We start from the raw sequence: 12,803 nt of genomic DNA, 5'->3' as shown, positions 1-12,803 counted from the left end.
CCAGTCTGTTCTTTACTAAGCTCCATCACAGCTCAGCCTCAATTTTCCCATCTATAAAAAAGCTCATAAAAATAGTCTTGCCTCTTAAAGTTCTCGCAAAACTCTGTAAGGTCATGGGGATAAAGACACTTAGTCTAGATCTAGTAGCGTGTTAGATTCTTGGTGTCAGTGATTTGTAATGACTGTAACTCCTAATAGTTTCTTCTGTAGCACTTTTGTGGTCTAACCAAAGCAGGACTGTGACCTTGGGTCCAGATACACACCTGTGGCATTGTTTGAAATGGTAACCAATCTTGAACATGATCAGAAGGTGTGCTTTCCACGAGTTTTCATGGCCTTGTTTGTCCATGATGACATGGACAAACTTCTTTTCCCTGCATGTACAGATGGGAAGTAATTCTCACATAAATCATTTTATAATGTGATGGTGGGTGTGGGGAGAGTCAGAACTGTCTCTGAGCAGGGAAAGCAGAATGCGAAATGCAGAAACTGAGGAGTAGATTGGAACTGTGGAGAATCATTTGACCTGGGCCTAACTAGCTGTGGCTGTAAGACACTGTTGGGGAGTTCAGGTTGATATGGCTCTCTGGCCGGTGTGTCGTTATCATTGATTGTCAGGGAAATGATCATGCAGGCTGAGTTTGAAGTCTATGTTCCTCCCCTTGCTGGCCTGCCATGGCCCACATGTGGCTGTGGAGAACTCTGTTCATCCCAGCTGAGCTCTGCTTCTGACCGTGTCTTGACTTGCTCAGAGACCTTTATTTCTCAGCTTACTGTCCAGTTGTCCACTTTGGAGCTGCCCTTTCCTGACAAGGAGAAAGGGATTCATCTGTCACATGTGTCTGCAATGACACAGGAAGTGGCAGATGGGATCTACTGCCTGTTGTAGTAACTCCCTGGTTACTGCTGAGTTCTTCAGCTGGACATCAAGGAAATTCATAGTCATGGAATGCTAAAGAAACTTCCCTTCTTTCCTACTTCCTTCCTTTTTGGATCATAGGAGTTAGATTTTGAAAAGAAAATTAAGGCCCTAGGATACCTAGCAAGTTTGGCCAATTAGAAACCAACTCTTTGCTGACCCCCATACACTGCTCACCAGTTCATCTCCAGGCCACTGTGTGGCCACATTGAACTGTCACCCTCCCACCTGCCACACACCCTTACTTGTGGAAAGCACTCTACAGTACTGGATGTGAGAACCTCGGCTTCTAGAATCACAGGTGAGCACCAACCACCTCCTGCCTCCATTAAATCTGAGCCTTTCTGCATGGCTCTTCTGGCTCTGATTTTTCAGTTGCATTTCTTTTATGTAAACTTTGGACCTGCCCATACTTGAGCAAGGAGAGAGGCTGACTGAGCCAAACGTCTGTTTTGACTGCAGTAGGTACTCAAGACATTTTATGTTGGTCAGTCTAGAAACTGGGCTTCGTGGAAGTTCAGGGATTCATAGACCTTATTTGTTTTTAAAACTTGAACTCAGTTGACTTGATTTTGAACTTTTAAAGAGTCATGCTGGAGTGAAAACAAAAATCAACTCTGAAAGGAGTAAAAGCCTTGGCAAGCCTGGACCAATAGTGCCTTACCTTCGAGCCGTCCTAGGAAGAAAATCTGGCGCAGTTTTTTGTGTTGCCGGTCACTGGGCAGAGGCAGTGTCTAGTGGCTTCTCCTGCCACTCTGAGGGAGGAAGCTGCTGTTTGCCAGGATTTATTGTCATTTTATTTATGAGCGTTGGCTCTTAAGTTCATTCATTAACAAAAGTAAAGTTTTGGGAGGACTCTTGAGGTTATTGTAGTGTAGTGGTTAATGTTTTTCCAAATCTGAGGTCCTGCCATTCATTCTCTGACTCTCCCTGGAGTTGGTCCTTTTGTTTACCCATGGAGGAGCTGTGCAGAAGGTAGTGAGAGACCCTTCAGAAAGGGGGCTAATCTTGCCTTCCTCTTGAGTCTGTTAGCTTAAGCTGTGAGAGGCAGCAGAGCAGTCCAGTGGAGTGAGTTGGTGCTGGAATCTTGGTCAAGACTCCATTTAGCTGTGGAACTTTGAGGCATGTCACCTAGCCTGTTCAGGAGCCTCATCTATAAATAGCCTCAATAACTGCCATATAGTATTTCCCAGTCCATTGTTAGCACACAGCAAATGTTCGTTACCACCTTTAAAAGCTGCAATTGTTTAGATGAAAATCTGAAATATTACAAGCACATTGTCTTGTTAGGAATGTAGAGACAAGTTTATGAAGTATCCTTTCAGGGTCATGTGATTGCTCTGTCTACTGAATCCTACTCTTCCTGCTCCTGGGTTCTGTATGGTTCTTCACACGCAGATGGACCTTGACCTGTTCATTTATATCTTGTGCTTCATCTTTCTGTTTTCATAGCAGAACTAGTGGGACTGGAGTTGTCTAATTTCAAAAGCTTTGTTATCCAGGCTTCCTAGGGACAGTGCTATACCAGATAGCATGCTGGGTGCTGGCCCCAAATGTGGAGGCAGGGTGAAGGGAGACAAGTCAGTGAAAGCTGTGTTTGTTTAGGATTGTCCTTGTCAAGTGAGGGTTATAGAGATATGGACCAATGATGTTCTCTGATAGTTTGTTTTCTGAAAGAGAATAAAATATAGCAAATACTGGCTGTAACTTAATTTGATCAGACTAATCAAATATGAGGAAATAGCATTAACAGTGACTTGGGATGCCTTGATTAGTTTATGTTCAGATAGTGGCAGCCTGCCAGCAGTCAATGAAGTGTTCTGCTCTGGAAGGCACTTCTGGTGGTGCAGTGGTATGGATAAAGATGACCTCATCCTTGCTGTCCTGACCTGAGCCCTGCTTTTGGCACATGAAGTCATCCTGTCTCTGGGCTTTGCATACACCACCTGGCCAGCTGGTGTAGCATTCTAGAGCAGGAGCAGGGCCAGGGTAGAACTCTACCTTCTGCTGACAGTTCATTTCTTCACGCCCAATTTTGGAAAAGAAGCTGAAGCTAAATTGCAAGGCACCTGTAACTGTTGATGACCATTTTAGTGCTGAAGTTCCAAGAAGAAACGCCAGGTATTGCAGAGCCAGCCCAGAGTCCTTCTCCTCAATTGACTGCTCAGAGGCCACGGGTCCCGGTTTGAGTTCTGACGTCTGCCATGCAAGGGAACTTGAGTGGCATAGCTGAGTGATGGATCCAGAGCTGGGTCACATTAAGATCATTGTGTGTCTTGAATCCAAGTTATGTGCTGCTGCTGCTAAGAGAGACAGGGCTTGAGTTGAGGGCCCAGGCCACTGAAGTGGCTTTCAAGCGGGAGACCATCAAGAGACAATGTCCCCCATGCTCTCTCTTTCATCTCTTCTCTCCAGCTTAGAGCACAGGCCAGTACATGAATACTTCCTGATGAAATGTTCAGAGATGTAATGGCCAGCCTCTGCTCTTGCACCTCTGAATTTGAGCCTGACATCTCACTGCCTGGACACGTACTCCACAATTTTTTGTGTGTCCCGTCCCCCCCCCCCCCCCCCCCCGAGCTGAGGATCGAATCCAGGGCCTTGCGCTTGCCCTCTCTACCACTGAGCTAAATCCCTAACCCCTCCACAACATTCTTAGAACTCCAGAAAAGACCAGTAACCAGAGAGGAACAGTCACTTGTGTTCACTTCTGTGCATTGTTGTAGTGCCTTTGCCTTCAAAACAGTAAATCATTTTCTTTCCTTGGTATTTTGAGACAGGGTTTCTCTATATATCCCTGGCTGTCCTGGAATCTCTCTGTAGCCCAGGTTGGCTTTGAACTCAGAGATCTGCCTGCCTTTGCCTCCCGAGTGCTAGGATTAAAGGTGTGTGCCACCACTGCCTGGCCAGTCAAGCATTTTCTATCTGCTTATTTTTACTTTATTATTATTATTTACATTCCTTTCATAGTTGTATATTATTTCAGGTAATAGTTTATTATTCGGTCTAATTTGGCCGCTTCCTCCAGGCAGCTTTTCCCTTGCTTTACACTATTTTCTAGGGGCGAATTCTAAGAAGTGGGAATATTTTTACCATTCTTGTTACCATGTACTGGGGCCATTAGTCAGTACCCACACCTTTCAACTTCCACAGTTCAGGAAGGAGACTAGGCGCTGCTCTGCATCTTAACAAATTGTTACAAAATTATTTTCTAGGTGAACATAATGTCTTGTGTGCTTAGTTCACATCTTTCAATTATTAATGGGATTGACATTTCCCCCCCATATTTGCTTAATAGTTATTATTGTTATTATTTTAAAGAATAGTATCAGACTAGTGCTATAGCTCAGTGGGAAAAGGCACTTGCTGCTAAGCCAGAAGACCTGAGTTCGATCCCCAGGACTCACATGTTAGGAAAGAGTCAACTCCTACAAATTGTCCTCTAGCCTACACACTTGCTCTGCAGTATGTGCAACCCCTCTCCACATAATAAGTGAATAAATGTGATAATTTTAAAGGATGTGTTGCTCTGATTCACACGGTGTATAGTCTCTCCGTTGTATTATTTGTTCATGTACATGAGATAGGATATCACCTGAGCTTACCATCCTGCGGCCTCAGCTCCTGAAGTAGTGCCTCCAACGTTTTTATTACATTTAGCACGGTGTGAGCATCTCCAGATTTTAATCCCAGGATATTTTCTTTAGTCTAAAAGGAAGCATTGTACCCATCAGCATTTATTCCCCATTCCATCTATTCTCAGAGCTCTGAACTCTTGCTACTGTAAATGTGCATGTTCTGAACATTTCGTATGAAATCACATAATGTGTGATCTACAGTGACTGGCTTCAGTGTTTTCAAGGTCTGTTTGTGTTGCATAATGCATTGGTTCTTTTTATTGCTATGTAATCTTTTACTGCACTTTGTTTTGATTACTTTATTTTTGTTTTTAATTATGTGTCTGTGTGTCTGGGTGGGGGTTTGTACATGTGAGTACAGTGTATATGGAGGTCAGGAAAGAGCATAGATCTCTTGGAGCTGAAGTTACAGGCTATTTGTGAGCCATCAGACATAGGTTCTGGGAAGCAAACTTGGGTCTTCCTGCAAGAGCAATGCATACTCTTAACCACTGAGTTTTATTATTATGAAAACTTTAATGTTGGAGTAACCCCTCATCTAGGACTTGAAAAGTTTTACACTCTTCCATATTTGAAAAGAATTAACTACAAATCAAGATCCAGGTTCAGGTTGAGATGGTAGATATGATTAATTTTTGCTGCAATTTCAGTGCCTCCTGTGGCGGTTTGAACGAGAATAGCCTCATGAGCTCATAGACGTTTAATACTCGGTCACCAGGAAGTGACGCTATTAGAAAGGATTCAGAGGTGTGGCCTTTTTGGAGGAAGTGTGTCATTGGGGATGGACTTTGGGGTTTCAAAAAGTCCATTCCAAGCCCGGTGGCAGTCTTTTCCTGCTGCCTGTGGATATAGTTGTAGAACTCTCAGCTACTTCTCCAGTGCCTATCTGTCTGCATGCTGCCATGCACCCCATTCTACCCACGGCCTTAGTGACAATGGGCTAAACCTCTGAAACTATAAGCAAGCCCCAATTAAATAAATGCTTTCCTTCCTAAGAATTGCTGTGGTCATGGTGTCTCTTCACAGTAATAGAACACTGACTAGGACGTAAGTCGGTACCAGGGAGTGGAGTACTGCTGTGACAGTCTGACCATGCTGTTTGTTGGCAGAATGTGGACTTTGGGACATTGGCCTGGAAAAGCAGTTGAACGCTTTAAGTAATACTTAATGGGCCATACTACTAGGAGTGTGGAAGACAGTGGTGCTGAGAGCAGTGTAGATTTCCATGGCCTGGCTCAAGAGGTTTCAGAGGAGAAGGATTAATAAGTGGCTTAGAGACTGTTCCTGTGATATTTTGAAGAATGTGGCTGCTTTCTACACCACCTTTGTCCAAAAAAATCTGCCTGTGGCTAAATGAAAAGATTTTAGATTAGTGGCCTTGGCAGAGGAGATTTCAAAGCAGCCTACTATTGACTCTGTCTTGTGGTTATTAGTGGTTAGTCTTATGCAGATCTATAATGAAAAGCTGAGCAAGAAAAAAAATTTAAATGTACAGTTTGAGGAAAAAGGAATATCTGGAAGTGTAATGGAGCCAAGTTCAGTGCTGAAGGAGATAAAAAGTTCAAAGAAAAACCTGATGCTAAATGGAATAAAGGGAGTGGTGACTTTAGGGCAAGACTCCATCCAGCTTTGCTTCCAAATTGTAAAAAAGAATTAAACAAAATCTTAAGCCAGTGGTTCTCAAACTGTGGATCACGACCCCTTTAGAGGTCGAACGACCCTTTCACAGGGGTCATCGAAGACCAACTGAAAACAAAGATATTTACATTATGATTCATAACAGTAGCAAAATTACAGTTATGAAGTAGCATCGAAAATAATTTTATGGTTGGGGGTGACCACAACATGAGGAACTGTATTAAAAGGAAGCAACATTAGGAAGGTTGAGAACCACTGGCTTAAGCGGTGAAAAAAGAACAACAGAAGACTGAGGCAGCTGTAATTGAAAGAGGGGGCATGTTCCAGCTCCTAAAAGCAACTGAAGTTGGTGGCTTTGGCTTCATGGTGGCCACATTTGGCAGCTTGGCATCAGGGCACCTTAATGAAGAAGCTGCAGAACACACCGTTAGGGGACCTCAAGAGGATCCAGGCTCTCAGCCAGCATGAGGAGCACTTTGTGTGGGAAAACCACCTTGAAACCAGAGAATGTGAAGTCAAGATCAGCTTTGGGAAGAGAGGACATTCAGTGTACTCTTTACTACATTGCCAGCATGCTTTGTGTCTAGGCATTCAGTACGTTCCATGAGCTAGTCAGTATTTATCACAAAATACATCTGATGGTTTTGGCCAACTGTAAGTATTCAGAGTGTGTACAACGTAGGTTAGGCTAAGTTGTGATGTCCAGTTAGGTGTATTAACTGCTCTTCTAACTTATGATACATTTACCAAGATTAACCTATTGGAAGCTGAGGAGTTTCTCTAAGAAGAAACTATATGCCATGACTAAGAGATGTATAATGTATAGTCTAGGAAGATAGTTTAAGTGAAAATTTACTCAGCCTGGGAATAGGGTGTGTTCCCCTAAGATCAGAAACAAGAAAATTAATTTTTTAATTACTTCTGTTTGATATGTTACTAGGAATTCTTCTCAGTATGTTTAGGCCAGCAAAAGCAATGAAGGACATCTAAATTGGAAACTCCCTGTCAGATGATGCAATTGTATATGCATAAAATCCACACACACAAATCTGTTGGAACTAATAAACATTCAGCAGGGTTATAGGATATAATGATTAGTATATAAAGTCATGTGTTTCTATATTCTAACTATGATTCTAAAATTAAAATTAGAGCATGTCCATAATATCAAACGATTAAAATCCATAGGAATGCATGTAACAAAAACACATGAGCTAAAAGAAAAAACAGAGTGTTAAATAGGAAGGGACTTCTCGGTTATTAACAAATATCTCATGCTCCTCGTGGGTTCAAGTGCTCAGTTTGTTAAAAGGATAGCTTTGTGCAAGCTGATCCACAAGGTCCATTCAGTAACTATCCAAATATGACCTACTTTTTTGAAGAAGAAAGACAAATATAGCAAGCTGGTTCAGACATTTGTGTGAAATTCCAGGTAAGCCAGAACAACCAAAACAGGTCTTGAAATTGACAAATCAAGTTGAAAGACCCTGACCTCTGGATTTACCGCAAAGCCACAATTGCCAGCTTTGCCCACAGGCGTGAGTGCTGCTTAGTGGTAAAGCAATCACCCAGTGTGAACAAGGGCCAGGTTTCAATCTTCATCACCAAAATCAAACCAAACCAACAACAAAAAATGAGCATTTAACTATGTCTCTATGTATCCATCTGTCTTCCTTCCCATCCATCCATCTCTATCTATCTATCTATCTATCTATCTGTCTGTCTGTCTGTCTGTCTACCTATCTCAATCAGACATATTTACATAGCAATATAAAAATGATGACATAATGGAACTAGGAATCTTAGATCTAAAAATAGTAACATAATAAACATAGATGAAGAAAAAGTCAAAATGGAAAGCATGAATATACCAATCTCACCATCTGTATCATGTGCCATTAGTTACCATATAAAGTTGAAATATGAAGGCAAAGAATAATTATCTCCCCTTTTCCCTTGTATATGCAGTTTTTATAGACACATACTAATCTACATATAGATTCAATAAACTTAATATTTAACTTTAGCAGAACTTTTAATGAATTTTGTAACAAAATTATTTTTTCTGGGGCAAGAAATGTAACTTGGTGGTGGAGTGCTTGCCTGGCACATGTAAAAGCCGAGCTCAGTTTCCCATTACTGGAAAAGAAGTTTCTGATTTTATGACTACTTCGGTTACTTCTGTCAAGTTATAAAAGCTAGCATTTTTAAGATGGCCTCTTTTGTGAAATGATTCAGTCTTTGCATAATCCGAATGTGCATACAGATGTCTGAATTGTTACTCAGTAGATGTTACATGGGTTATTATTTTATGGTAAAATTATAAGGCAGTTTTTCCTTTGGACTGTACTGAATTATTTTTGCTTTTGAATAATACAGCATTTCAAAAGTAAAGGCCATTGTCAAAAGAACATGAAGGGTAATTTGGAAAGTTTCAGCATTGGACTTCCAAGTTGCACAATTGTTCCATGAGTCTAGAAACCAGAGGAAGAACTGGAAGAAAAATTAAACTGGAGAGTTGGTCACATGCCAATGAGTTTTGGAGCTCATGGAAATGGATGCTATTATCTCAAGATAGATGTAAGAGAGAATGGGGGAGTCTAGGACATGACTGTGCATCTCTGTGGCCCTGTGACTTGACACACTCAAGGAGGAGAAGCCTGCAGTGGAGTGGAGATGCCTTCCCTGTGGGAGGGAACATGACAGAGGTGGGAAGGAGCCAGGGACTTTTTGATAAGGTGCTGGGATGTAGTGGAGATGCAGCCATCTGGATTTAGTTCTCCAACAGTGGTGTGTCTTTTCCTTTGTATGCAAAGGAAAGTTCATAGGTGAGAGAGCCAGCAGTTCCTTCACTTATCTTTGGAGAGTAAATTCAAAACCTTTAGGATGTTTGGGTTTGGATCTTTTAAGGAGCTGCTGACTTCCAGAAAACTTGAGCAGCGTGTTTGCAGAGCACCTGTGCGGTGTGCCATGAGTCTGATTCTCTCTGAGACGTGCTTTGTTCGCTAATGTGTGTTTACAGTTTACTCTGAACTCGGCTTGCAAGTCGCTCACCTGATGAGTTGGCAGCCTTTTCTGTTCTGTTTTTACAGAACTAAAGATTTAAATCTTTTCAACCTGGTTGTCTGTGGTACAAGGCACAAGGTCATGCTTAAGAGGGGAGAGAGTGAGGGGTATTTCTTCAGCTAGCTCTTCAAGGATAGATGAATGCCACTCAGCCTCCCCACCTGAGCCCTGTAGCGTGGGGAGTTTGTCTTCTGGTGAATTCCAGCTAATAGCAGTTGTGTTACTTGTTGGCTCCTGAAGGAGGAGTACACCTGCCTGCCTGACCAGAGCCATTGGTAGACAATGACTTTCTGCTCTTGGCTGAGACCTGAGTTTGATGATTTGGTTGACACCATGCTCTGAGCTCTCCTAGCCAGCCTTCTTCAGGGCTGCCCAGATGCACCCTGTGATGGAAGTCATCCTCTGCTCTCCTGCTTACACTCAGACACTGCACCTAGCTTTACCAGAGGAAGTTGGTTGTTCAAGTCTTACTGTGTGTTTGGAGCTAGGGTTTGCAGGAAGTAGGCATTGACCTGTATTTGATTAGTTTTCCAATTCTCTCCCCTTCTAGGTGTTACTAACTAATATTCAGAACAGAAGCCCTAAGCCTGGCCCTGCTCCCCACGATCAAGAACTAGGTTTTTTCCTAGAAACAGGACTTCAGAGAGCCCATGTCCTCTATTTCAAAAATGGGTAAGCTTGCTTTCTTCTTGTTTTTTAAACTACTTCCTAAGAAGGAAACTAGTCTTTTAATATGCTATCTCTGGTTCAGTTGTTAGAACAGGTGATTTTAAATATGAGTTACAGAACTGGGGAGATGCTTCAGCAGGAAAAGTGCTTACCCCACAAGCATGAGGATCCAAATCTACACATAAATCCAGACGAGACAGTCTTGCCTAAAGCTCCCAGTGCTGGGGAGTGGATACAGGTGGAGCCCAGGGACTAGCTGCAGCCAGTCTAGCCTCAATAGTGAGCTCCAAATTCAGTGATAGTCAGTGTCTCAAGAAACAAGGTAGAGTGCAACAGAGGAATAGATCACACACACACACACACACACACACACACACACACACACACACACAGTGCTACAGTTGGAATGTTTTATAGAAAATAATGAGCATTGGTTTTGTGTCCTCTCTCCCGGACTTCCTGTGAGGTTTGAAGATGGGAGAGGACGGAGGGAGGAGGACACTTGGGTGAGTATGAATTCCAAGTAGGAAGCTCCAAGACAGGGCTAGTGGTTCTGGTGCAGCCATGTCTTAGATGTCCTTCCTCCACACGAATGACAGATACTTCCTCTCCATGTCAACAAGGAAACTTCAGCATACAAAATCCCTTTCAATAGTTGAACAGTTAAGAAAAGTGGATCTTCCCATCCCAAGACCTTTCTGCACATGAGTGTGACTGCCGGGACCTTTCTCCCCAGACCGCGTTGAGAAGGTTGGAAAGGCTGCAGAACGTGGATGGAGGGGTTGACTCTCATGCATTGACGTCTGTTTTCCTTTGTGTTGTTCTCGTGAGAAACGTGCTGATTCTGTCCACATCTCTTCAGTTGTCCTTGTTTTGACCTTGTGCTGCAGGATAGATGTGCATGAAGACCAACAGTAGGTACCTGTTTCTCTGTAGCTCCTAGGCTTTGCATGGGAGGCCCCAAGAGGCCAATCCCTTCCTCTAGGAGCAGTAGTCTAGTAGTGCTTTGAATGACAGAGCGGACCCACGTCCCAGCCTCTGACACAGTGAACATTGGAACTGGCCTCTCTTCGTTTTCCAGACCTTTAATTTAAACCTTGATGTGCAGCTCCCAGAAGGGGTCTGCCCGGAAGCTCACTGCTGCATGCACCCATTTTTCTATTTGTTGAAAATAAATCTGTAGATTCCAAATCGTGTTAAACTCTCTGAGAAGAAAGGCTTCCTTTGCTCCAGAGTTCACTGGTTCAGCTCAGCACGGCCCGCCAAAGACCACAACAAACATCCTGAGGTCTGGATAGCTTGGTGGCTTTGGCACAAAGGCGCTTTCAAATGTGATCTCATCTGCCACTGACTGAGATCTCCTGTGCAGTGACGCATGTCCTTTAGTCTATTTTCTCTGCTTCCGGGAATGAAGGGAGAGGGAGGGGACAGGGAATGTTTTACTAGTCAACTGTTGACTCTCCTTTTCACAGTAAATGGTGGCCATCACAAAGAAACCCCAGTCCTTGCCTTCTCTGTCTCTAACTTGTGGTGATGGTGATGTGTTGATATGGAAATGCAGAGGGAGAAATCAGTTCCATTGGGGTTCCCAGGGGCCAAATCAGTACCTCTACACTGTAGAATCTACAGGAAATGCCTTCTGTGAGATTGACTGTGCAGGCTGTGAAGCCTGTTTCGGGGAGGTGGGTTGGAAGCAGGACTATTGGGCTCTGACCTCATCCCCTGGAATGCTGGCTGCCCACTGGGTACAGCTAAAATGTATTAATGAGAAGTTTGCACGGTTACATGCTGTGGATTGCATCCTGACTCATTTCCAATGCATTTTACTTTACCTAAATTCGAGGAAGTGCCCTTTGATGCAGCCATGTGGGCCCGCTTACCTTTGGAGCCTTCCTTCTTCTTTCCTTGTGCTCTCATACTTCTCTGTGCTCTACAGACCAGGTACTCCAAGGGTTCCTCCCATCTGCACTGTCCAAAGGCTGGTCTTGGCCACACTTGTGGCACTCCTAAGTATGTGGAGATGGGAGTCGATGTAGAATCTGCTGTGCTCCAGGCCTCCCGAGGTCCTGTCTTTTGGTGTACTGCTTTTAGTCACCTCTCTTTATTTCTTTTTCCTCTTTTTCCTGTATGGATGAGCAGTGATTTTCAGCGATAGGAAAATGCAGTGTAGATGAGATTGGTATTGAGAAGTAGAAATGGATAAGCATCTTAGAAACTTACTCACTCCACACTTAGCATCTGGGTCATTCTTACATACTCACTGAGTTATGGGGACAATCTTACCTTTTATAATTCCCATCATTCCAGGAGTGACTACCAAACAGTGTCCTTGAGCATCTTCCTGAGAACTGGAGAGCAGGCGCAGCTCCTGGCCCTGCTGATATCTAATGCTGACCAGCCTGCCTTGACTTTGTCTTCACTGGTCCTCACACCACTGTCCCACTCATCTCCACTGCCACCTTGTGCACCCACACCCCTTCTGGTAGTGCTTTCCTTTCCCTGTTGCCTGCCACCCAGGCCTCTGTCATTTCCGGCCTCCTCTTCAGGAGTCCTTGGAGATGGCTGGACATAGGATGAACTCACCCAGCTTTCACATCTATTTCTCTGATCTCCACAAGCCTATTAAAAATGAAAACATTGCTGGGTGGTGGTGGCACACACCTTTAATCTCAGCACTTGGGAGGCAGAGGCAGCGGATCTCTAAGTTCAAGGCCAGCCTGGTCTACAGAATGAGTTCTAGGACAGCCAGGACTACAAAGAAAACCCTGTCTGTCTGTCTCTCTCAAAGAAAAAAAGAAAGCATTTTACCAGGTATGTGTGGTAGTGCATACCTGTAACCCAGCCTCTCAAATGACTGCAATAGGAAGATTGCA

The 12,803-nt window shown here is 43.5% G+C and overlaps 1 protein-coding gene across 5 annotated transcripts in view; it reads left to right on the top strand.

Moving 5' to 3' along the window:
* Positions 1-12,803, top strand: part of Ttc7b (tetratricopeptide repeat domain 7B) — a 214,079-nt gene that overhangs the window by 56,085 nt on the left and 145,191 nt on the right. For 3 of the 5 annotated variants that reach the window (XM_036205760.1, XM_036205758.1, XM_036205762.1), the window contains 2 exons: positions 9,812-9,933; positions 10,821-10,844. In XM_036205760.1, the coding sequence (XP_036061653.1) occupies positions 9,812-9,933; positions 10,821-10,844 (146 nt within the window). The remainder of the gene's footprint in view (positions 1-9,811; positions 9,934-10,820; positions 10,845-12,803) is intronic. The other 2 variants (XM_036205761.1, XM_036205759.1) reach the window with 1 other exon arrangement.

The sequence above is a fragment of the Onychomys torridus genome, chromosome 14 (assembly GCF_903995425.1).
Source record: "Onychomys torridus chromosome 14, mOncTor1.1, whole genome shotgun sequence".
In the NCBI taxonomy this organism is placed as follows: domain Eukaryota; kingdom Metazoa; phylum Chordata; class Mammalia; order Rodentia; family Cricetidae; genus Onychomys; species Onychomys torridus.
The sequence above is the reverse complement of the archived record's forward strand: the minus strand, read 5'-3'. Positions and strand labels throughout refer to the sequence as shown.